Source organism: Plectropomus leopardus, chromosome 17, assembly GCF_026936395.1.
Source record: "Plectropomus leopardus strain MGB_pleo_1.0 chromosome 17, ASM2693639v1, whole genome shotgun sequence".
NCBI classification, from domain to species: Eukaryota; Metazoa; Chordata; class Actinopteri; order Perciformes; family Serranidae; genus Plectropomus; species Plectropomus leopardus.
In genome coordinates this window covers 25220471-25243705 of record NC_142192.1, presented here as the reverse complement: position 1 = coordinate 25243705, position 23235 = coordinate 25220471, and the positions used below count along the sequence as shown (strand labels likewise).

At 39.7% G+C, this 23235-nt stretch overlaps 1 protein-coding gene and 1 long non-coding RNA gene across 3 annotated transcripts in view; one reads left to right on the top strand and one right to left on the bottom strand.

The window, feature by feature from the left end:
• Nucleotides 1–23235, bottom strand: part of LOC148186670 (uncharacterized) — a 42572-nt gene that overhangs the window by 5105 nt on the left and 14232 nt on the right. Inside the window, exons 3-5 of the long non-coding RNA XR_015779528.1 lie at nucleotides 12581–12726; nucleotides 11567–11624; nucleotides 9477–9535 (exon numbers count right to left, since the gene is read on the bottom strand). This is a non-coding gene — a long non-coding RNA (uncharacterized LOC148186670). The remainder of the gene's footprint in view (nucleotides 1–9476; nucleotides 9536–11566; nucleotides 11625–12580; nucleotides 12727–23235) is intronic.
• Nucleotides 10190–23005, top strand: prdm1b (PR domain containing 1b, with ZNF domain). Of its 2 annotated transcripts, XM_042506278.2 has the most exons (7): nucleotides 10190–10348; nucleotides 10849–11167; nucleotides 15841–15960; nucleotides 17497–17737; nucleotides 19528–20441; nucleotides 20540–20668; nucleotides 21130–23005. In XM_042506278.2, the coding sequence occupies exons 2-7, from the start codon at nucleotides 10997–10999 to the stop codon at nucleotides 21691–21693; spliced, it is 2139 nt and encodes a 712-aa protein (XP_042362212.2). In that variant the 5' UTR covers nucleotides 10190–10348; nucleotides 10849–10996; the 3' UTR covers nucleotides 21694–23005. The 2 variants fall into 2 exon arrangements, with proteins under 2 accessions (XP_042362212.2, XP_042362211.2); XM_042506277.2 differs by lacking the exons at nucleotides 10190–10348; nucleotides 10849–11167; nucleotides 15841–15960 and adding an exon at nucleotides 16973–17091.

Sequence of the window (23235 nt, the reverse complement as noted above, 5' to 3'; positions counted from 1 at the left end):
CTCACTCTGAATTTGATGCATGTACTACACTCCAAAAAGTTGGGACAGTGGCATATATACCACTGTGGTAAATCACCTTTTCTTTTCAAAATACTGTTTGGGAACTGAGACACTATGTTTTGAGCGGGCCCTCCAAAATCTTCGAGATTTAATGAGTGTTTGTATGAAAGAATGGACAAAACTCTCATCTGAACAAGAAGAATCTAAAGGTTGGCACTGCTTTTCTAAGTATTAAACACATTTGAATTAGTGTGTTTAATTCTCTTTTCTGTGTCATTCAGCTTCATTCCACATGGTTTTTATGTCTTAAAAACTTATATTGTAAATGTTCTCAAGGAAATCACAAATCATCGCATTCTGTTTATAGGTATATTTTACACAGCGTCCCACCTTTTTTGGATTTGGGGTTTAATATCTGACAGATGTAGTACAGATGAAGATGTAGTAGATGTGTGTTTTGACATTTTTTGGGTTTGACTCAGGGCGCGCTTTTGAGGAACACAACAAGAGATTGCATTTTATCTCTTCTAATAATCAATAAAGCCCAGTTACGTAAAGCACATGAAATCTGGTAAATGAAATTTGTTTTCAAAGAGAAGCAAACTATTGCAAATAATATGCAAATACCCCCAACTGGTGCCATGCTGCACCATCCGTATGTTGTTCTGCTTCTGCTATTACTGGTTGATAAGTGTGAACATTCAATATCTCAAACTGAGAGAATCACAGCATGAATTTATAGATACATCTCAGATGGCCTAATTGATTGAGTCTTTTTCCATTGCAAATAGGTCCCATAATATGCACAAGCTCTTAAAGACTTCCTGAAAAGGCAGTTGAGACTGCATCACAGAGTAAGAGCTGCCAGTAAAAGCAAGATAAACATCAATACTCAGAGGGAATAAGCCACAAATGTTTGCCGTAGTGACACTGACCAAACACCGAGCACACATATGATCAAAGCTCGTTAATAAAAAAGAGAATGAGCAATGCATCTCGCTATTTGATTCATTAGAAACATTAAAAATGCAATAACTATGAGTTTGCAGTGCAGCACGGATTGTGCACAACCTACAAAGCTGAGTAGGACAACAAAATATGATGTTTACTTCTAGAGGTGACAATGATTATAGGTAGAATGTGGGTGGCTTAGTAGAAAACAATTCATAACACCTCTTCTGCTGTCATGTTAATTTAGAAGTGTACTAAAGTCCCCAGCCAGCCCTTGTATGGTATAGAGTTACTGTATGCACAGTTAACTGTCTGATGATGATGTTGCAGATAAGGATGTTTGTTGGGGCCTGTGGCTGGTCCGTCTTCTTCCTTCCTCCTCTGTGATGGCATGCAACCCAGAGGTGTGAAAATGACAAGTGTTATTTTGGTTTGTCACAGTCAACCCCTGAGAAACTCTGGCTTATTGCAACAGATGATAGTGAGAAAGTGTGAGGTCTCACTTTGTTATAACCTTATAAGGATAAACAGTTGTGCAAAAGGCTGACAAAATGTCAGACTTATGTAAAAGTTCATTTTAAGTCGCCAAGCTTCACGCTTAAATCTGTGCTGATTTTGAACTGCAGTTAATGATTGTAAATACAGGATTGTACTATGGCTGAGTTGTGAGTGTCATGCCCAGTTACAGTAAATGGACTGTCATTGTGCTTTGTCAGATTTCACTGCAATTTTGAGCCACTGATTAAACATTTTGCAAAAAGGCATGAAGACACAGACACAACCAATGCAAGCTCTGAATAAATCCAATGCCAACACAGATGGATTATGAGACAATGGGCCCCTAGGTGCAGACATGAAAAACACTCCATCACCTCTCTACAGAGGAGCAAGAAAAACACTTTCTGCTGGCTTTGCCTATTTGTCTTTTTTTGCCATCTTTTAAGCATATTATTGTGTTTTTTGGTCGTTTTGCTCTTTTGCCCATCTTTGACACCGTTTCTGTTTCAGTAAAGGTCAATTTATGTACGACTTTACAGTCGTTTTGTGTATCTTTGTGGTGATTTTGAGTCTCCTTCTTGATATGTGTTAATTTGGGTGACAATATGCAGGTTAGGTCAAGGGGGGTGGCCCTGACATTTTGGGCCCCTGGGTCTGTGCCTGGTAGGCCTGTTTAATAATCCATCCATGAGTTCCAGCAACTCATTTTGCAATGTTTATCAGTAAATAAAAGTCACACTTTGGTTTCAGGATAATAGCCTTTTTTTTTTATCTTTAATCTCTACCTTCAAGTCATTTCCAGGTCACAAACCTGTTTGGCATTTTCAGTAGTGATATGGACACCAATGTCCTTGTCTTTTTTAGCTTGGGCCTTACTAAGAAAATGAAATTTCTGATTATGTTAATGCATTGTTGAAGCTTTCACATGAATCCACTTTGCTGGTATTATTGTATAACCTTTAGAGAAATGAAGATTGAACCTTACCCTACTATTTCCTCATCTACCCAGCTTTGCTGGGCACTAACATAAAAGGATGAGTAAATAAGCGGCAACCTCCAGGACTGAATGGCTGGCTCCAGAAGCGAGTCAATCTCCATAACGAGCCATGTCAAGATGCCCAACTTTACAGCAGAAATAAACATGTTTACAGCCTGGTTCAATAAACAGTTTTGGTCTGTATACTGATTTCCCTGTTACTGACAAATGTTTTTCAACAAAGCTTCATGTAACTTACCTGTTTACATTTTATAAAAGCCCAAAGTTATTTATGGTTGTGGACACTTTGCGTGACAGATTGTCTGCGTGGCATCACAACAATCTATGAGTCAGATTCATCCATCGCTTCTCCACAGCTCCACCCTTTCATCCAAAGTATGTCACTTCTGCCTCCAAAAACACCAAGATGGCTACAGTCAAAATGCAAAACTCCAAGATTCAAAACAGGAGTCCACAAACCAACAGGTGATATCTCGGTAGCTATGCCCTCTATTTCTGGCATGCTACGTGAGTGGCACTAACGTGTCAAAACAGCCCCTCCTTAAAATCGTTTCCAACTGTTTTTGATATGTTTCCAAAGAGTTGGGCGTAGGTCCACAGAATTGAACAATTAAAAAATAAAGAGGATATAAAAGAAAAGTTGATGATATCTGACTCACAAAAACAATATCTAACACAATAAACCAAACCTCAGGCAGATGGAAAGAAGTATATAAGTCTTTTTTTTTTTAACCTCTTATCGTAACAAACGTTTGACCTCACATCTTAGGTCACTGCAGTTGCCCTCTGATGGATTGCCAAAGATTATACATTAAGATTAAAATTATGCTTTTGTGTTTCAAATCATACCTGGATTATGTATATTGACCTCCTTGACCTTTAGATACCACATAGGATTTTTTTCCTCCCGTATGTAACCATGATTGCTTACATAAGCTTGGAGGCATTTCTTGTTGATCATTTAATTGTCACTGACACAAAAACGCTTCTTCCAGTGAATTTACAGCATCCCCCGCAGCGATTAAGCAGGTCAAGCAAGTTTGGAATTAAATGAACAAAGACGAATGTTTTCCAAGCCACGCTGATTATTGTGTATCAACTAGAAATGGAACTTTTTTTTTAAAAAAAAAAAAAAGCCCTACGGCACAAGTAGGTGCATCTTATCTGTCAGTTGACATAAAAACAATAGATTGTATTAGAATTGCAGTTGTAAGCTTAAGCAAACCAGTCAAGCTACAAAGTTCAAGTCAAGACAGTTAAAAGTTGCTCAGCTCTGCACTCACTGACCTTGAACTCTTTGTACCTGTTTTTAAGTTGACAAGCATTCACTTATGATGCGCTTTTTCATGTGGCTTTTTAATTTTGTGTTTTGTAAGTGATTTGATTTTTTGTGTAGTTTTATGTTGTATTATGTGTGTCTTCTTTGTATCACTTTACATCATGTGCTATTACGTGTATTATTTGTCTTGAGTATGTCTTTTTTTTCTCTTCTTCTTTTGCAACTTTATATTATTATGCCATTGTACTGTGTATTTGATCTGACCTGCCAAGTGGCTGGATATGCAAATAAGCTTTAAACTATAATCTAGTACAGTAAATCAAATGGTAGCATTTGTGTTTTAAACTGTACATGGTCCCTTTTAAATAAAATACATAATTAAAACAGATTTACATCCATGTCTGTCCAGCTTCATTTGTAGCCATTATATCTGATAATGCTTCAAATATGGATGCGGCCGCCAAGAGGCTATATATTATAAAACATGGATGCTTCTCAAACATCTTCAACGCAACAGAAACGAAGATCTATGCAATCAGCAAGGTTTCAAGAATGGCACCCAAGATTATGTTCACCATTTCAGTATCTGACCAAATGTCTCCCCTTCTGTACCTGAGTTAAGGCATTGAATAATGTCTAGAAAAGGTTTTGCAGATGATTGTGATAGATATGGATGGATATAAAATGTCATCACTTCATCATTTTATCCAATAAGACATTTTTTTGTCAAATTTTGTCTTAATTAGCATAGGAATTCTTGGGCGATGGCAAAAAATATGTTTTTGATGCCACAGTAACCTTGACCTTAGACCACCAAATTCTAATCAGTTTATTATGGAGTCCGACTAGTTTGTGCCAAATTCGAGGATATTTCCCTAAGGGCCTGCCCGTAATATTGTGTTCACAAAAATGAGAAGGAGGTAAGGTCACCAAAATCTAACCAGTTCTTTGATGTGTCTAAGTGACTGTTTTGCCAAATTTGAAGAAATTCAAGGCCTTCTTAAGATATCATGTTTACCACAATGGAACAAACCAGGTCAATGTGACCTTGACCTTTGACCACCGAATTCTTAGCAGTTTATTTTTGAGTCCAAGTGGACATTTTTGCAAAATCTAAGGAAATTGCCTCAATTCCTTGTTAAGATATCACATTCACCAGAATGGGACAGACCAGGTCACAATGACCTTAACTTTGGGTTAACCAAAAATGTAATCAGTTCATCCTTTGGTCCAAGTGGATGTTTGTGCCAAATTTGAAGAATTTCCATCAATGTGTTCTTGAGATATTGCGTTATCAAGAATTGAAAGGATGGACAACCTGAAAATATAATGCTTCTAACCATGACTATCACTGATGTGAAAGCATAAAAGCCCTCCCTCTGGTAAAACAGAGTTTTTGAAAAAGTGTTCACAAATGATTTGTAAAAATAAAGCATGTCAGGGACAAACACTGAATTTGGATTTCCCACTCATGCACTGACAACAATGGGACTTGCACAAAACAAAGATGCTTCCAGGAAAACAATTGCTTATGCATGTTCGTAATGAAATTCAATAATGTAATCGTCAACATATTTAAGATTCAGCCAGCAGGGATAATCCCTCTGGTTAAAGGGATCTGATGGAAAACTAAGCTGACCAGGCTCAGTAAACAACAACCCCATAAAAAGTGATGTTTCTATGGCTACTTCCTATAGGTCATCTACTTCCTGGTAAAGTGAATGTGGTTGTTGCTAGGGACAACAACGGCAGTACCACAGTAACAATGCATTAACAACCAAATAATCCTCTTTTTGTTGTCTTAGTATCTGCTGCTCAGCTGTTTACTGTTTACCAAGTGGAAAAACACCAAGGGAGGGGATCACCAATAGAATAAGAGGGATTGGGGACACCCAGGAACTAAGAAAGACAGAGCGAGTGATGTAAACATGGTCATCACCTAGCCTTCAAAAAGTTTCATATATTTCAGGGTGTGGCATGTTTCCACTAAAGAAGAACAGTGTGCTTGCATTCTGAGTCACGGCCAACAAACTATAAACATAACATGAGCTGTCATGACAGGATTATTTCCACTTTCATTATCACTCAAGGAAAACACTGGAACTGAATGTGGCTGCATTACAAACAACCTGTTATCGTAACAGTAATGTAAGCAGAGCTTTAAGTTTCTATCACCTTCTGTTACCTTTTATCCTTTGGTGGATCTTATCACATGGTTTCCTTACCAGCTTTTTCACATTCTGTGAACGTCATCTCATGATCCTTAAGTTTTGCAATAGGCTAGTGGTAGTAGTTTTTTAAATTTATGGGAAAATTAATGATTAATGGTCTAACAGGTTAGCTTTGTCACTGTGTCATATGTCAATTTCCTGTAATGTATGAGATAACTTGGTGGAATTATTCCTTTTTTATTCCTTTTTACTATCAATGTTTTGTTGTTGTTGTTTGTTTACTGCAGTTGTTTTTTACTGTGCATTTGGTGTTGGTGTGTTTGCTCTACTGTACTTTTATACTGTTCTTCAAAATCAATAAACAGATGTTTAAAATTAAACAAAGATTAATCGTACTCATTCCAAATGCACATTTTTAAAAAAAATAGAGGCCATGATTAAAAAGGTAGACGAATGAAACCAACTCCAATGACCGCCCATCTTACAAAATCTTTTAGTATGCCTTTATCGATAAATGGATGGCCAATGCGCTGGTGCATTGGATGCTTTTCAGACTACCAACCTAAACCATGGACTTTTAGATAAGGTAAGCTGGACAGAAGCGTTGGGATATAAGGAACTGATGATTACCATAGTATCTTAAAAATGAAGTATTGAAATGATGTTAATACACATATGATAATACTGTGTACATGATCTAGCGCCTCCTTGAGTTTCTTCCCATTCGCCCTTTATCTCCTCTCCACCTGCCTAAACTTCTATTTTGAGTGTAATTCATTTACCATAAAAGAGTTTAAAAAGATGCACAGTGAACAAAGTTAAATATATATTTGACTGACAGTGTTATTGTATACATTGTATACCTATTTCATCTTGAATGAAACTATACCATTAAACTTGGATGCAATAGGCAAAGGGACAATTGTTTGTTCCACAACACACATTTCATGGGTTAGCTGTTCACTGGTTGGGGTACATGCGTAATGGGGAATGGGGTGGTGCTAGTTGGTGGAATCAGTGGTTATTGATGGGTAAACAATAGGATTATTTACTTTACACTCCTAATTGCCCTATTTGTTTCTTGTAGCTTAGAGAAACAGATGTACTACATCCTGAAACGACCATTGGCTCTTTGTTGTATTGCTAATGAGTCACTGCTTTCACATGGTATCACATTTTTATGTGTCATACAGTAGGTTCACTAGTCTCCAGTACACATTATGTGGGTTGGCCGAACGCAATAGATGAAATGTAAGGGTTTTTGGGTTTTTTTTCGATTTGAGGGTGTAAATTAGTTAAGAACATATATATTAGAAATGTTACTAACTGGTGCTTTTTATTGTGTTTTACTTAATAGTCAAGTACATCAGGAGTAATCGAAGCAGGTCTGTAATATGCTCTTGTTGGATGGCCCAATCAACCTTTAGAGTCCCACTTCCAATATCTTTGGTTACAAGTTATACTTCACTGTGTCTTCTGCACCACCATGCAGTTTTAAACATAAAACATTCAAACTAACACTATGTGTCTTGCTTAAGCCAGCAGTTCGTTTAACCTGTTTGTATGATCAGCATTTGGTAAAACAGGTTGCAGCTTTCTCCGCACTGTTACTGACGCTGGAGTAGCACAGACTTAGACTTTTGCATAGCAACAGGTGTCCTTTTAGACCAGACTATTACAAAACACCAAAAGTATCCTCAAATTAGCATTATCAGGACTCAGGTCACATCACTTTGTCTGATTTTCTCCATCTCAGACAGCTTCAATACAGCTGACCTCAGGTCTTTCCTCCACTTATCCTTTTCGGCTTGTCTGCTTGTTATCTCCCTCCCTCCCTCCCTTTTGTGCAAAGGCCCAGTTTCCTTTGCCCTGCGCGTGCAGTTTCCCTCGCTGGAAAAAAAAGCGTGTCTGGACCTATCTGATGTCCCGGATGTGATGTGTGTCAGGGAGTGAGATGAGTCGGTTAGCCTGCTATCCTGGAGTGCTGGGTCTTTAGCCTCTGAGCCCTGAGCCTGTGCCCAGACTGTCTGCAAATTAGAGAAATTAGCCCAGCCAGGCGCAGGCCAGTGAAAGAGCCCAAATCCCCCACGACACACACACACACACACACACACACACACTCCTTCCACCATCACCATTAACCCCCATGCTACACTGGACAGTAAAGCTCTACTCTTGGAATAGCGGCCTTGCCATATGGCAGCCAATTTACTATTTTAGCAGCCAAGTTAGGAAAGAAAGGAGGAGAGTAGGAGGGGTATTTGTAATGGACAGAAATAGTTAGAATGCTTGAAATAAAGATACAGCTATGTGTCAATTTATAGTTTTAAAAAATGTGTGTAAACATATATTCAATATTTGGTACTTTAACACATGTAAAATGCATTTTCTTTTCATCTCTAACTGTTATGTGAATGTTGGAAATCAAACGTTTGTCTTAAGCTTCCTAAATATCTTCTTCTTGGTTTTACACTATATTTAATATTATATGACAAAACAAAAAATACTCCTTAAAAAAAACAAAGTTACCCATTTTTTCAGCTTTTTATTACATTTTCTATTTTTATTTTTGTTGTTATGTGTATTTGATATTAGTTTGCTATCACTTTTTATAATTATAATTATTGGATAATTTTCTGTATTTTTTTATAACAAAAAAAGTAAAATTTAAAAGTTTTTTTCAGGCAGAGTCTTCAGATAAGCTCACTCAATTGTCTGCCACTCATTGGGTTTTATACTATTGTATACTATACTTGTAATTTTATATATTTTAAATTGTGCAAAAATAAATAAAACAAAAACAAATTAAAACTTTGAAAATTAACAAAAGTCTTGTACTTTTAGGAACTAGGAAATTAGCACTGTGCCTGCAATTTTGACATTTTCAATATTTTTAATATTTATTCTAAGTTATGCAACATTTGGTGAATTTAGATAAAGATGCATGCTGTAAATTACAATAATAAAATGGAGAAATCCATAATTTCTGCACAGTTATGTGTCACTGACAGATTATTATTATTATTATTATTATTATTATTATTATTATTATTAGGGTTAGGGTTAGGGTTAGGGTTTCACCCATCACACATGGAAACCTTCATTTCACATTTTCCAATGTACTGGGAGAAAAACATTTATTCATATGTGAAAAAAATCAGGCAAATGTGTATTTAAGGCTCATGTGTTTGTAAGGCATTTTACTTGTTTTAATAAAACTTAATTTAAAAGTGTAAGCACATGCACACATTAAAAAAAAACCTGGACAGTTGGAAAATGTCCATAGATGAGAGAAAGAGAGAATTCCCACACACAGTCCTATTACTCACAATTTTTTTTTTTTTTTTTAAAGTTTAATCTCTATTTTTTCTCATCTAAGAAAACTCAATTTCACATGTGCTTTCTTGAACAGGTTGCATCTCTACATATGGAAGAGTCACATTCTCTTTTTTACCCTCCATATGTTGTTTTAACAGCTCTCTCCTGTCCTGGTGATCTTTATGCAGGTCACCAGGTGAGGTGACCCAGAGCACTATGTTATTAGACCGTGTGTGTGTCTGAAAGTAAAGGGGATGCTCACCAGACAGGTGTCTAAATCTCCTTCCTGCGTGCCAGGGTGACCTGCCCTACATCTGTTATCTGTGAATGAGTGAAGCCGCACCATTCAGCATAGGGCAGGGAAGACATGTAAGACACAGAGAACATCAGTATTACTATTTTTTTGTATTTCTTTTTACCTTTTTTCTTACTTGATTACAATTAGAATATAGATGAAAAACAGTGCTCATGTTTGTTCAGTATTCATATATGTGTGTGTGTGTTTGTGTGTTTGTGTGTGTGTGTGTGTGTGTGTGTGTGTGTGTGGCAGGGGTCTTAGGGGTCTTTAAGACGTTCTACGGTGAGATGTAGGTCAAGGAGATACAGTGGCAGCAGATTGCTCATTAAGTGCCAAACCAAGCAAAAGTCTATGAGTGTGTTTTTCAGTGGCAACAGGCCAGCCATCTGCTCTTCTTTTATTCATTCATTAACATGTCTTCTTTGTGCGTGTGTGTGTGTGTGTGTGTGTGTGTGTGTGTGTGTGTGTGTGTGTGTGTGTGTGTGTGTGTGTGAGTAAGCATTCATCACAATAGCCCCTTGCTGGCCAAGTGTACAACGTCACTGATGTTGTTGTCTAAAACCAACAGTTGTGTGTCAGATGGCTGTATCACATGACCACTGTGGCTCAGGATTGGCTGAGGCGTTGAGCTAAAAAAGCTTGGCGCAATCCAGGCTCATGAGTTTCTGGTGATGGTGACAGAGTAACCACAGCGAGAGCGGATACCCAGAGGATCTAACTGAAAAGAAACCCCTCAAGAAACACAGGGGAAAGAAGAGAGAGTATTAAGAGGGAAACCATCAAGGGATGACATAGCCAAAGAAATGAGGATCCTACAGCTGACTGAATGTGTGAAAGTAAGTCATATTTCTGTCTTTTTTTGCACTGGCAATGATAACTTTGGATCATTCAAAGATGTATAAATGATACATGATGAACAGAAAACAACAAGCTGACCTGCTGTCCTCAAGAAGAAATGGCTGGTTTAACTGAATGGCGAGCATTAGGAAGTTGGCCAACAGCAGTGTCAATAAACTTTGGTAGTTCATGAATGGAACTGACTACCTGAGTAATGAATGACTGCCAGAAGGTATTTTTAAATAATGGAAAATAGTGTCTTTTATACCGATTCCAATCAGTCATGGATTCAGTTGACATTGAATATTTAGATTCTTAAGCTTTGAGGTCAAACTACTGTCATAAACTGACTTTTTATAGAAGTTGTTTGCCACGTAAAAGATGATTTATTTCTGTACTGCGTATTTCTTTCTATAAAAACGCACTTTATCTTAAACTTATTATGATTACGACTGATTTTTATTGGTCTAAAATGTCTTTCTCTCTCTATTTTTTTCAGATCTTGAGCTTTAACCCGCGTACCTAAAACGAGGGACCTACTGAACCAAACCAAAGTACTTCTTCTATACCAAAGCAACCTAAACCAAACCAAACTAAAAGCTCTGAAGCCTGAATCCTTCACCTACACTATATTGTACAGTGTCAAGATGAAGCTGGAAAGCACACTGGGAGACATGAGCGGGTGGAGGGAGGTGGACTTTGTCCTTAATTGCACCTACATTGTGCCGGACCAGGTGTCAGACCCCAACTTTAGCCTGCCCAAAGCCATGACGTCCATCCCACGAAACCTCACCCTCGAATACGGCACAGACAACGAGGTGAGAGCAATTCAGCTCCTTATAGAACAGTTTACTCCTATGGCTGTTGATATTGTGATATAAGAGTAGAAATTGTCTTAGATTTTGGATATCGTTATGTAAGTGTTGTCTTCTCCTGGTTAAAAAGACTGTTTTACAGTAAAGTGATGGCATTTTCTAAACATACCGGACTTTTCTAGCTGTTCAATCATCGGCCTTTACCCACTTAGTCATTATATCTGCATTACTGATGATTATTTATCAAAACTTTTATTGTGTAAATATTTTATGAAAGCATTGATAGTAAACATTGCACTGTTTAAAGTAACTATTTGTTTCAACTTTATAAAGTTAGTGCTTAGACTGCCTTAAATCTTTAAGTTGAATTTGAGACGACAAGTTGAATTATCACAAACTTACCTTAACTTTTCTTTTAAAATTCAGTCAACTTCAATTTTAAGGCAGCCAGGACACCAACCTTTTTTAAGTTAAAAACAAGTTAAAACAGTTAGTTTATTTTTCCAGTGTACATATCAAATTATTGATACAGAGGCATTTGGTCAAAAATATCTTCATATCTTTGATTTTCTCCATATCACCCAGACCTATTTATTCTTGAAATTTCTTTTAGATAAAAAAGCCAATATACAACCATGTGCTGACAACCAAGCGGTTGACTGGCATTAAAGCACATATTCTAATATGACAATCTATAACTTTGACCCTACTGTTAATGAGCTGCGTTTCTTAAGTGTTTCGGTTTCAGTTTCGTTAGATTAAATCTTTAGTGTTTACACTTCTAAATACTAATTCTATGTTACATAATATTCTGTTGGGCCATCTGCATTGGGTTTCTTGGAACAAAAGATCTGCTGACTAATGAGTTCTTTGCACTTACAGTACAGTGCACAGCATTTGAGTGTGTCTGTCTGGGTGGGGCTGTGGACATGAGGCCACTGGCAGCTTGAGGTCAGGGGCCTTTTCATGTCCTCTGGCCACCTTAGCTTCCATTATGTCACCCAAATGTTTCAGCCTTTGTGTGGCCTCTTTGCACATATGGATATAATAAAAAAATGCATGCAGACACTCCTTACTCATGACACACAGAGTTAGATGTCAGGAATTAGCTTGACTTCCAGGTGATCTTATAACGTCACGACTTCCCTGCTTTACGACCGTGCCTGAGCTATTTACTTTCTATGCCTTTCCTACTCAGGTGAGTCAGGAGGAGCAAACTTAATGTCCCAGGGCTATTTCAATCAGCTGACTGGCACGCTGCGCAGTAAGATCCAGTATCTGTCTGGACATGTCACTGTTGAGCACTGCAATCGTGTCTCCAAGCGAACATGGTTTTAAAAGGGAATTTGTAATGTAACAAACGTTAAAATCATCATCTTAAAAAGGAAGAGAGAAAGAAAGAGATGTCACACTCACTTGTTTTGTTGCTCTTAATGCTCGACACTGATGCTTGTGGTTGACTTCACTGTCCCCTTCCTCTTTCTGGCAACACTTTCTGCCGTCGTTCCCCTTTCTCACTCTCATACTCTCAACTCTTTCTTCTCTCTGTGCTGCATTTACCACTGCGGGAAGAGAAAAGCATGCAAATGGTAGTGATAAAAATCACTCCGAAGGCTAATGTCAAATCCCTGGGCCTTGTTTACCAGCTAACACATTTTAGACACATGTCACACTTGATGCAGCCAAACTCGATTTTTTGCATTTACTAGTGCTCAAATAGAGCAGTTCTATCTGACCAATCCTAATTATAAAAATGTCATTTAGGTATATTTTTTTATTTCAGATTTACATCAAAGCTGGCAGCTAATTAGTGTTCATGTATTTGTGTTTGCATGTGTGATCAGCAAATCAAAAAGACATCAGATAAGAAATGAAACATGAAAACAAGCACGGGCACACACACTCACATGCTTGCCAGTAATCTGCTTTCCTCACACTGGCCCAAGTCCACCGAGTGGTTTCCCTTCCTAATGATGGCATCATGTGAATCTTTCTCCTTGACTCCCTAAAGGTGGTCGGGAAATTCATTTCCTGTGATCATCATGAAACACAGCCGCTCCTTTGTTTGGGTGTGTGGGGTGGCATAATTACATACATGTGTCATCTGAAAAGTAGGGTGCAGGTCACACAGTTATCACAAAGGCTCAGAGGGAAGGGAATTTTTTTAAAACAGGTTAATGTTTCAGTTTGAAAGATGAGTCAAATCTAAAGAAAACTGTAGTCAACAAACTATCGTCTTTGCCATACTTGTTCAGCACCTGTGTGGCTGCCAGGAGGAATGCTGGGCCCACTTAACTTCTTTACATTTTTTCTAAACCTCATCTTTCTCCAAGTTTTTTCTCCAAAGTGTGCCAGGAAATGCAAAGAAGGTTGGATGGGGCACGTGGCAGATGGGGCGTTATAACAACGGGTGCCAGTGAGCTGGGAGAGAGGCAGCGGGGAGAAGCCGGGGAGAGGAGGGTGTGTTGGGGGGGGATTTAGGTTAAAACCAGATGATTAACTTTCGTTGGGGCCAGGCAGCCGGCCAGGCCTCAACCTGGCGGGTGCACGAGCTATTTCAAGAGGGTTAAGAAAAGACCAGGGGGCTGGGGGGGGAGGCAGGAGGAAAAGGAGGGCGTTCAAGGGTGTGATAGCGTGGGTCTACTTAAGAACGCCCATCCTCCTCCCCGCTTCCTCCCAACCTGGCCGAACTGTGCGGTTAAGGAGCAGCAGCGGCCACAGCGATTCGTTAGTCACGCAACACCAGCAAAGCACAATGTCCCTGTCACAGTGGTTCATCACATCCAGGAATCACTTCGCTCGCCTCCACGACCGCCTAACACACGCACACACTCTGCCCTCAGTGACCTGTTGTTCTTCTAATTAACTGATTTTACATAATTTCCAACTTTATCCGTCAAAGTGTAAAAAATAATCAGAAGGTGTTGAGGTGTTTGCAATATTTGTTGATTTGGGGTTTGACCTTTAAATGGGACGTCACGAAAATCCTTTTGAGGGTCAGTTTGTATTACAATTACTCAATGGCAGGAAGAAAGAGTGTGTCTTTATGTATGGGGTGGGGGGGTAAAGCGGGGGGTTACTTAAGGATTGAAAACAAAGCTCCTCAAGACACAGAGGCTGCGTACGCCACATATGCCACTGCCTGATGGTGTGTGTGTTTGGGTTTGCTTTAAGGAGGGTTGACCCCAAAGCCTGTGCACTTTCTATGAAAGTGTGAACTGTGAAGCTGTTCTGCACAACAAAAAAGACACTGACATATCCCGTATGTCCTCATTTTAGATTCACTATTTTTACCAATATTTTTTTTTAAATCCAACTCACTATAAAACTACCTCAGGGGGTCAGAAATGACTCGATAACCCGCAGAACAGGTTTATTCTTACCAAATATATTATATGCCCCTGGGTCAAATGATTAGTAAAATCCCACGCAAGTCCTTGCAAAATGTTTCGGAGAAACTGTGGAAAGCACCTTTTCCAGGGAATCCAATTAAAGACAGAGGTGTGACTCAATTTCACATCTGTAGGTAACATTTTGTAATCAGGGCTTTTAGGCTGTGATGCAACATGTCAGAAGCGCAAGCAATCAGCTTTTGTCTTTGTAGTTTTCCAATTTAAAAGTGTTGTTTTGTGTTCTATGAATATTAAAACACTTAATTAATGAGAGATCCATTAAGTTCAGAGGTCAACAGGTGACCTCTCTTTCTCGTGCCTCTCTGGTGCTTATGAGGACAGCAGGTCAGAGATCAGTGGAGTAGGTCAGAGAAAGTGTAATTCTCTTCATTCGATTAACTCATTAGCGCCGAAAGTGTGTCACCTTGTGGGTTTTAACCTGGCTCTGGAGCTGTCTGGGTCAACATGACGAAGTCGCCTAAACCGCAACTCAGGCCAACTAGCTGCTGGACATAAACAATGCACAAACACAAGTTCTGTCGCTTGAAATATTACTTGAAAAGACATGTACTGACCGAGAAAAGACTCAAAACGACCACAGGGAGACACAAAACAGCGACAAAGAGATGTGAACAGCTGCAAAGAGACACAAAGAGAGTGCCAAAGACTAAAAACAGGGGCAAAACAAAGACAAAGAGAGTTACAATGCAACTACAAAGAGACTCAAAATAACTACAATGAGATGCAAAGCAACTAAAATAGATTCAAAATAATAAGAAAGAGACGCAGAATAACTGCGAAGAGACAGAAAATGACCACAAACAGGTGTTAAAAAAACAACTACAAAGACACTTAAAATGACTACAAGAGACATAATGACTACAAGAGAAGCAAAGCCACTACAAAGAGAGACAAAATGACTACAAAAAGCAGCAAAGCAGAGGAGCAAGAGGATTACCACAAAGAAACATAAAACAAAAAGATGCAAAATGATAACAAAGGGACGTAAAACAACTACAAAGATACACAAAATGACTAAAATGAGACACAAATCAACTACAAAGAGACACAAAATCATAGAAAGATACCTAATAACTACAATGAGATGTAAATCATTAAAAAAAAGACTATAGACATCTAAAAAGTTTGTGTGTTTTGCTTCTTTGTAGAAGAGAGGGTAGGCCCTTCTGCCCTTCTGCATGTCAGTGCCCAGGGGCCCATTGATTCATAGAGGCGAAACATGGGGGGAAAAAAATGTAAGGATGTATTTGGTTTGTGTTCCAGGTGATGGGCGTGTTCAGCAAAGAATATATTCCTCAGGGGACTCGCTTTGGCCCTCTGCAAGGGGTCATCTACACCAAAGATAATGTCCCCAAACAGGCCAACAGGAAATATTTCTGGAGGGTAAGGGAAAAGCACATTCACATGCATGCATCTACACAAATATACTGTTTTTATAGGTGTCATTGTAGTGACAAGGCACATTGTGTTACTGGTCAAGAAGTCAAAGATTTTAAATCTAGACTAGAATATGACCCTGAAAACAGCTGTTGTTGACTTCTGTTCTTTTTCCTATGTTATCAAGAAAAAAAAAGAGACTTTTGTTGCTTAGATACGGAAGTTTCACATCAAGTCTAGGTCAATACGTCAATAAGGAAACAAAAATGCTTTCACACAGACTGCACTGATGTAGAGGGGTTTTGGTCAAAATTTTAGAGGAAGTTGCGAGCGCTGCAGGCACGTAACAATAGATTTACTCTCACACAGTCATCAGAGGCTTACTGGCACTCAGGTCCTATGCAACATGTGTCACATCCCTAAAGGAGGGACTATTGTTCACACGCACACACTCAGACAATCCTCATCTTTCCGCCCCTTTTCATTCTTCAAGTCCCATGTTTCTTTCCTGTCTCTCATCCAGCTTATGTCACTTAGGAAATTTTCTATTCTGCTGAGTCAATTCCCAAAAGGACCTCTTGCTGCCACCCTACGTATTTTTCTTCCGGCCTTATTTCCTGTAAACCTGTGCAAGGTAGTGAGAGCCTTACGTTCTTTGGTAGTAATTATGTTATCAACATTGCAACACAGGTGGAAGATCGGGGCGGACGTGCCGCCAAAGGCATGCCTGCATGTGTTTGGCTGCCTGCCAGCACCTGTCAATGAGGCAGCCACTACAAACACTGTGTTTGTTTTCACAAGCCAAAGCACACTTTTAACATTTGATATGATCAAAGTTAAGAATATAACTGGCATGTATTTCATGAAAAAAAATACATGCACAGAAACAATATTAATAATATAAAAAAAATGAGAAAGAGAAAGAGAAAATGAGGAAAGAGGGAGAGTGAGAGAGACAGCCTCTGTGGTGAGTGTCCCAGCCACGCCTCTGTGCCTTACGCCTACTAATAGAGTGACAGTACACGCATAATCACACACAGGAGTGACACACAGAGCAGAGCAGTAGAGCGCAGACCAAAGGAGGAAAAAATATACAGCAGCTGATAAGTCAAGGACATTTAACTGTACATGGCAGAGGTGATTATTCTGTTTTTTTCCTTTATAATCCTAATAAATTTGAATTGTTTACTAGTGATTGTTTTGATGTTTTAATGTGGATTTTTGTTGATTTTTTTTGTTGAAGTTTTTAGATATACATTGTTACTTTAACATATATATTTTGCTATTTACTGTTGCACTGCTGTGGGCTGGGATAACAGCCTTTTGTCTATTTTATGTATGTAAATATGTACAAAAAATGACAAATCTTGAATTTTGAATTAAAGCAGGATGTGGCCAACACACGGTCAAACAACATCATTAATTTACTACGTTAAATATTTAACAAAATTAACATACAAGTAATGCTCATTATGTTACACACAAATCAGTTGCTTCAAGTGTACATCTTTTAATCCCATTTTCTCTCTTCTTCTCCTGCAGATTTACAGCAGTGGGCAGCTTCAAAACTTTATTGATGGCTACGATGTCCACAGAAGCAACTGGATGCGTTATGTCAACCCGGCCCGTTCTCTGGCCGAACAGAACCTGGTGGCGTGCCAGAACGGCCGCGACATCTACTTCTACACCATCCGACCGGTGGAGCCCGGCCAGGAGCTGCTGGTGTGGTACAGCCAGGAGTTCGCCCAGAGGCTCTGCGGCCAGCAGGTCGACAGCAAACAAAGTGAGTGAAGCAGGAGGAGAAATGTGGTATGTTTGGACGTGATGGTCTTTTTCCACAGGTACTGGAGAAGCAGACAAGATTAACTAATATCTTGAGGCACAGAGACGCAAAACTTAAGTAGCTGATGTAATAGAATTTGCATTGCTGAGGACTGATTTTTCTTACTATATCTGACAAAATGACAGATTTAGATCTCTGGTTGTGACTAAACATTTAGCTCAAAGTCTGCATCAGGAGACGATATCAATGATCAGCAGAATGTTGTCACTTCCAGGTGAATAAAGACAAATTATTCCTTTCTTGATGTTATCTTTAACAAACAGCAAAGATAGTTGATGTCTTCCTGTCTGGCTTACCGTACACAAACATGAACCAAACAAATCTCAGTATTTCATGAGATCCGGTAAATGATTTGGGATTTTTAAGGAGAGTGGAGAATAATGCCAGGTCAAAGTACCTTCATGAGTCATCTGTTCTGAGCTATTAGTAGAACGTGAAGTCATACCCTCATCATCCTGAATGATTGTCTGTTGCCACAAAGTCTGATGACTCACACCAACTGGATACACCAGATGAGTTGCCATTCATATTTGTGACTAATGCCAAGGTGGTATCACTACGTTGTTTTATCACCTTAATCCTACAAGCTTTCACCTTTATTTTAAGTACAGATATGCTCATTGTTTGTCTCCTGGGTTTGATTTTCTGAAATATTTATTGCTGACAATCTAGTTTGACAGCTCAGGTTGCTGGAGTGGCGGGTGGCAATGCTTGAACACACAAACCCGGATGTCATTTTGGCCTTTGAAATACATGACTGTGCATCTGTAACACAACATAAAAACATAAAAATAACTGGCTTGGCTTTAATCTCTGCCAGCTCATTTTCATATGAAGTAAAATGAGAGAGAGACAACCAGTGGCTGCATTTAAAATCACATTTAGATATGTAAATTACTATGGCAGCGTTTGAAAATCATCAACAGCGATTTAAAGCTATATTTGATCCAGCCGGTGGGCGTTAGGCGTTGCTTGGTGTATCGCAAGACTAAACTTCTTCGTTTAACAACTAAACAGTACACTTAAATATGTTTCTGAAAACACTTGAGGCAAAAACTATGTTAGAAACTCCTCAGGTCTGGTCGGCAATATGAGGATGAACAGGGAAACAATTTTTTTTTCACAGACTTTCGCTTTCACAGAATACTTTCTGGATCTAGTGACTATTTCAGCAAACATGGCAAAACATTACTTTCATAAAAGTTGCAAACTGTAGCTTTTAAGTACAAAATAATGGTAGAAACAAAAACACCAGTACATCCCTTTAAATTACCCCAAATGCAATTTGCCTGATGAACATTTTAGAATGACATGAAACAGTAGCTAACACGCAGTAGTGGTGACCATTTCTCAAAAAGAAAAAAAAGTGAGGGGAAAAAGGAAGAGATGTTTCACATTTTCTTGTAGCGACTAAGACAGCTATACCCAGAAAAGGTTTCGCAAATGAAACCCAGAATCTTGTCATGCGACTGAGACATGACACATGGACTCCCACACACTGAACCACCGACCTACTCTTCCACATCAAAATCACTACCGACAAACAGAAACCTCGAATGTATGATTTACGTGTCAAGTCAGAATGAAACTACTATCATTTACCATAAGAGGGAGTGCCTTCTGTGGGCGGTTGTGTGTCTGTGTTTGAAGCATTTTAACTAGGTGAAGTCAAACTTATCAAACTCATCAAACTCTGGTGACAATACTCCATTCTGATTCTTTTCTTACAGAATACATAAGTTCTGATGACGAGTTGGAGTACACCAAACAGCACCTACCTCAGCAGACGTGGCTAACTGAAAGAACAAAAGAGGAAGTTAAGGAAGAGAGGGATGAAGATGGGGAGGAAAAGATTGACGTGGAGATACTGGAGAGAGACACTCCGCCTGACACGCCTGATGACCAGATCATGGACTTCAGCAAGAAAGTTGAGAAGGAGGAGAGCGACAGAGATCCAGAAGACCAGAGGATCATTCCTTCCCCTCAGCCTGAACACAGAGAGCCCAGCTTGGGCTTAAATCACCCGTATTTACCAGATCACCATCCTACATTCCCATCTCAGCACCGAAACCTCCCTCTTCACCTCCACGGCCTCTACAGGGAAGGTGTTTCCTCTTATCCTCTATACCCCCCATCCCGACCCCTTCAGCCAAATTACCAGCTCCTTCCTCCCTACAGCCCGCACTATCCTCGCCTTCTCCTCCCCTCGTATTCCCCTCCCTTCCCTGGGATGCTTCCCTCAAGAGGACCCCTCCGATACAGCAGCTATTTGGGCACAGATGGACTCCCATATCCACCCATTGGGCCCCCAAACCTGCTGCCAGTGTCGCTCCCCTACCCTCCATCTGCACAGGGAGGTCTTAAAGAGCTAAAGCCAAATGTGTCGCCACCACAAGGCGCGCCAGCCACCCCAGAACTCTCCCCTCTCCCCAAACCCGACAGTCAGCATCAGACGTCTGAGCAGTCGTCATCTGGATGCGAAGAAGCCATGAATCTGAGCCTGGGGACAGTCAAAAGCAACATAGTGACACGTAACGGCCCCGGCCACAAGTCACTGCCCTATCCGCTGCAGAAGCAGAACGGGAAGATCAAATATGAATGTAATATCTGCTCGAAGACTTTTGGACAGCTGTCGAACCTCAAGGTAACAGCTTCAGTTCTTGTGCTCATAATGTCATTAATTGGATTCCAATTCCTGGACGCCAGAACTCATTTTTTTTCCTATGATTGGCATAATTGTAGGTCCATCTCCGAGTTCACAGTGGCGAGAGACCGTTCCAGTGTAACCTATGCAAAAAGAGCTTCACTCAGCTGGCCCACCTCCAGAAACATCACCTAGTCCACACGGGAGAGAAGCCACACGAATGTCAGGTATGCATGTTTTCTTTCTCTCTTTTACAAGCTTCTTACAAGCTCTTTCCTGATGTCACTGTGTAAAAATGAGAGTGTGAAAGACACAAAGGGAAACACACTGTATACACAATACACCCTCTGACTCACATGACTTTCAGGTAAGACAGCACCTGTTTAATTTTCAATGAGCCGTTACCCACTTTGTCATGTAATTGTTTAGCAGTGTGACTCTGTGGGTGTGAGTGTTGAGGCGTGAGGATAGAACTAATCCTACACTGAAAGAAAAGCTATTGTCCCATGTCATTAACCCACAGAACTGGAATAACATGGTCAACCCTGATTTGACATCAAGATGACATCATACTGGGATGCTCAGTTTTCCCAGAATAGTCCCCAAACACATACCAACTGTTTTCTTAAGGTGTTAATAATTAGTCATGTGAACTTTGCTTACCCTGACCTGACTTCATGCTTTCCAGGTGTGTCACAAACGCTTCAGCAGCACCAGCAACTTAAAAACACACCTGCGCCTCCACTCGGGGGAGAAACCGTATCAGTGCAAACTGTGCAACACCAAGTTCACCCAGTACATCCATCTCAAACTGCACCGCCGGCTCCATAGCAGCCGCGACCGGCCCCACCGCTGCCAGCTCTGCGCCCAGGCCTTCTTCCACCGCTTCTCCCTCCGCATCCACCAGTGCAGCTGCTGCCTGGCCAACGCTCCCGTCAACATGCACATGAAACAGATGGTGGAGCGGTTCGACGCCAGCCAGGAGGCCGACATGCTCACGGAGGCGGCGTCAGCAGCCCAGGTAGAGGAGGCGGTGGAGCGCTGGTTGGCTCGTACCTTGGAGGGTGAGGGCAAGGAGGACCAGAAGGAGGCGACCATACTGCTGAAAGCTCTGACGGCAGCAATTAACGCACCACCAATGCCCACAGCCCAATCAGCTACATCACACCACAGCCCCCAACTGGCCTATCAGGAGAGGGCAAGTGTTGTTCATCTCCACCAACGGCCGACAGTGAAGACGGAAGGACAGTGAGAAAGACGATGGAATTAAAAAAAAAAAAGGACATACAGCATACCATTAACCAAGGAAGCAGATGTCGCCAAATAAAACTCCCTTATAGTCCACAGAGGGCGATAAAGGGAATATAAACTTTCAAAATCCAATGAGCGCAGCACCAAAACAAGAGCATTCCAAAGACTGGGTGAGGATATTAGTGATTGTAAATCCTCACAAAACTCAGAGGAGGATGTTGTTAAACTGTGAAGTATTTAAAATTCTTTTCACTCAGGTAGAGAAATGTTTGCTTTTTTGTGCTTTAACTTATTACTTTTATTTTGAAATTTGAGTTATCTATATTTATTTAGTTGTATCATAGTTTGTTTTTACTGTTAGTGTTTATTTTTTTCCTCTGTGTGTTGATCAAATCTCCTTGGAAAACCACAAACGGTCTCAGGATGATGTAATAATGTGGCACAAACCTGTGAGCTTGTTTGAGCGTCGGGATGCATGTGTACAAGGAGTGGGAGCATTTGTGACTGACAGGGCACAAACCGGCTTCCTGTGCTTCAGCGTTTTGCAACTGTTTTTATTTATTTATAATTAAAAAAGGGAAAAATCAGGGATCTTGAAACAGTGTTAGTGAGCAATTGCCAAAATGACAATCACAGAACATGAATGTGTAGCAGTGTTTCTGGATCATTATTCAACCCATTCTGACACGGGAAAGTTCATAAAAAGCATTATTTACCATTTGCCACTTTTCAAAGCTAAATTCAATCTATCAAAGACACACTGAGTGAATATGTACTCAAGATCTTCTTTCTTCTTGCAATGTTTTTATGTTGAAACTTAACGCTGAGTAACTAAGTGGAATCATTATGTAGCTTTTTACTGGATGTAAATGTTTCACATATTCTTACATACAAAGCTTTACTGTAAATGTTTGTAAACTCCAGCTTCATCCAAATCTTCATTCAGACATTGGTACCTCGTATTCAGCATCTGACATAAAAAGCTAGCAACATAGGAGCACAATTTTCTAACACTGTTCATATTTCCATCACATAGCACTGTAATAAAAATGCAATTTCTGTAGATTTGTGTGCTTTTGGTTGTTACCCAGAACCAGCAGACGGGTACTGTTCTTGAAAATTCTACTACTGAGTCAGTAATGTACTTATTTTTTCATTTTCTTAGTGTTTTTTTTATGTACAATATGTTTGTCATTGTAGTTTATTTTTTGGAAACAGGTTATTAAATGTTGAGAATTTATACGTGAGAGACTATTTTGATGATACTTTTATATTTACATGATGTAGCATATTAAAGATATTGTTTCTATACATTCAGTGTTTCGCGTGTGTTGTCATGACAGTTTTAGATTCAAAGAGTGGAATAATACTACAACTGGGAGGGCAGAAGACAAGTCTAACATTCCCACGATAAATGCAGCATTGTATTATTTCTGGTTTTGCAACAACTGTCTTTCTTAGAGTCATATGCTGAGCTAAGCAATAGCTCACTCTGTATACTCACTTCATGAAGACCAATATGAGGAGGTTGTTTTGGAAGCTT

Coding starts and splice junctions, on each gene's coding strand:
- prdm1b (XM_042506278.2), top strand. CDS start 10,997: ATGAAGCTGGAAAGCACACTGGGAGACATGAGCGGGTGGAGGGAGGTG. Junction 20,442..20,539: donor GACAGCTGTCGAACCTCAAG/GTAACAGCTTCA, acceptor GCATAATTGTAG/GTCCATCTCCGAGTTCACAG. Junction 20,669..21,129: donor AGAAGCCACACGAATGTCAG/GTATGCATGTTT, acceptor CATGCTTTCCAG/GTGTGTCACAAACGCTTCAG.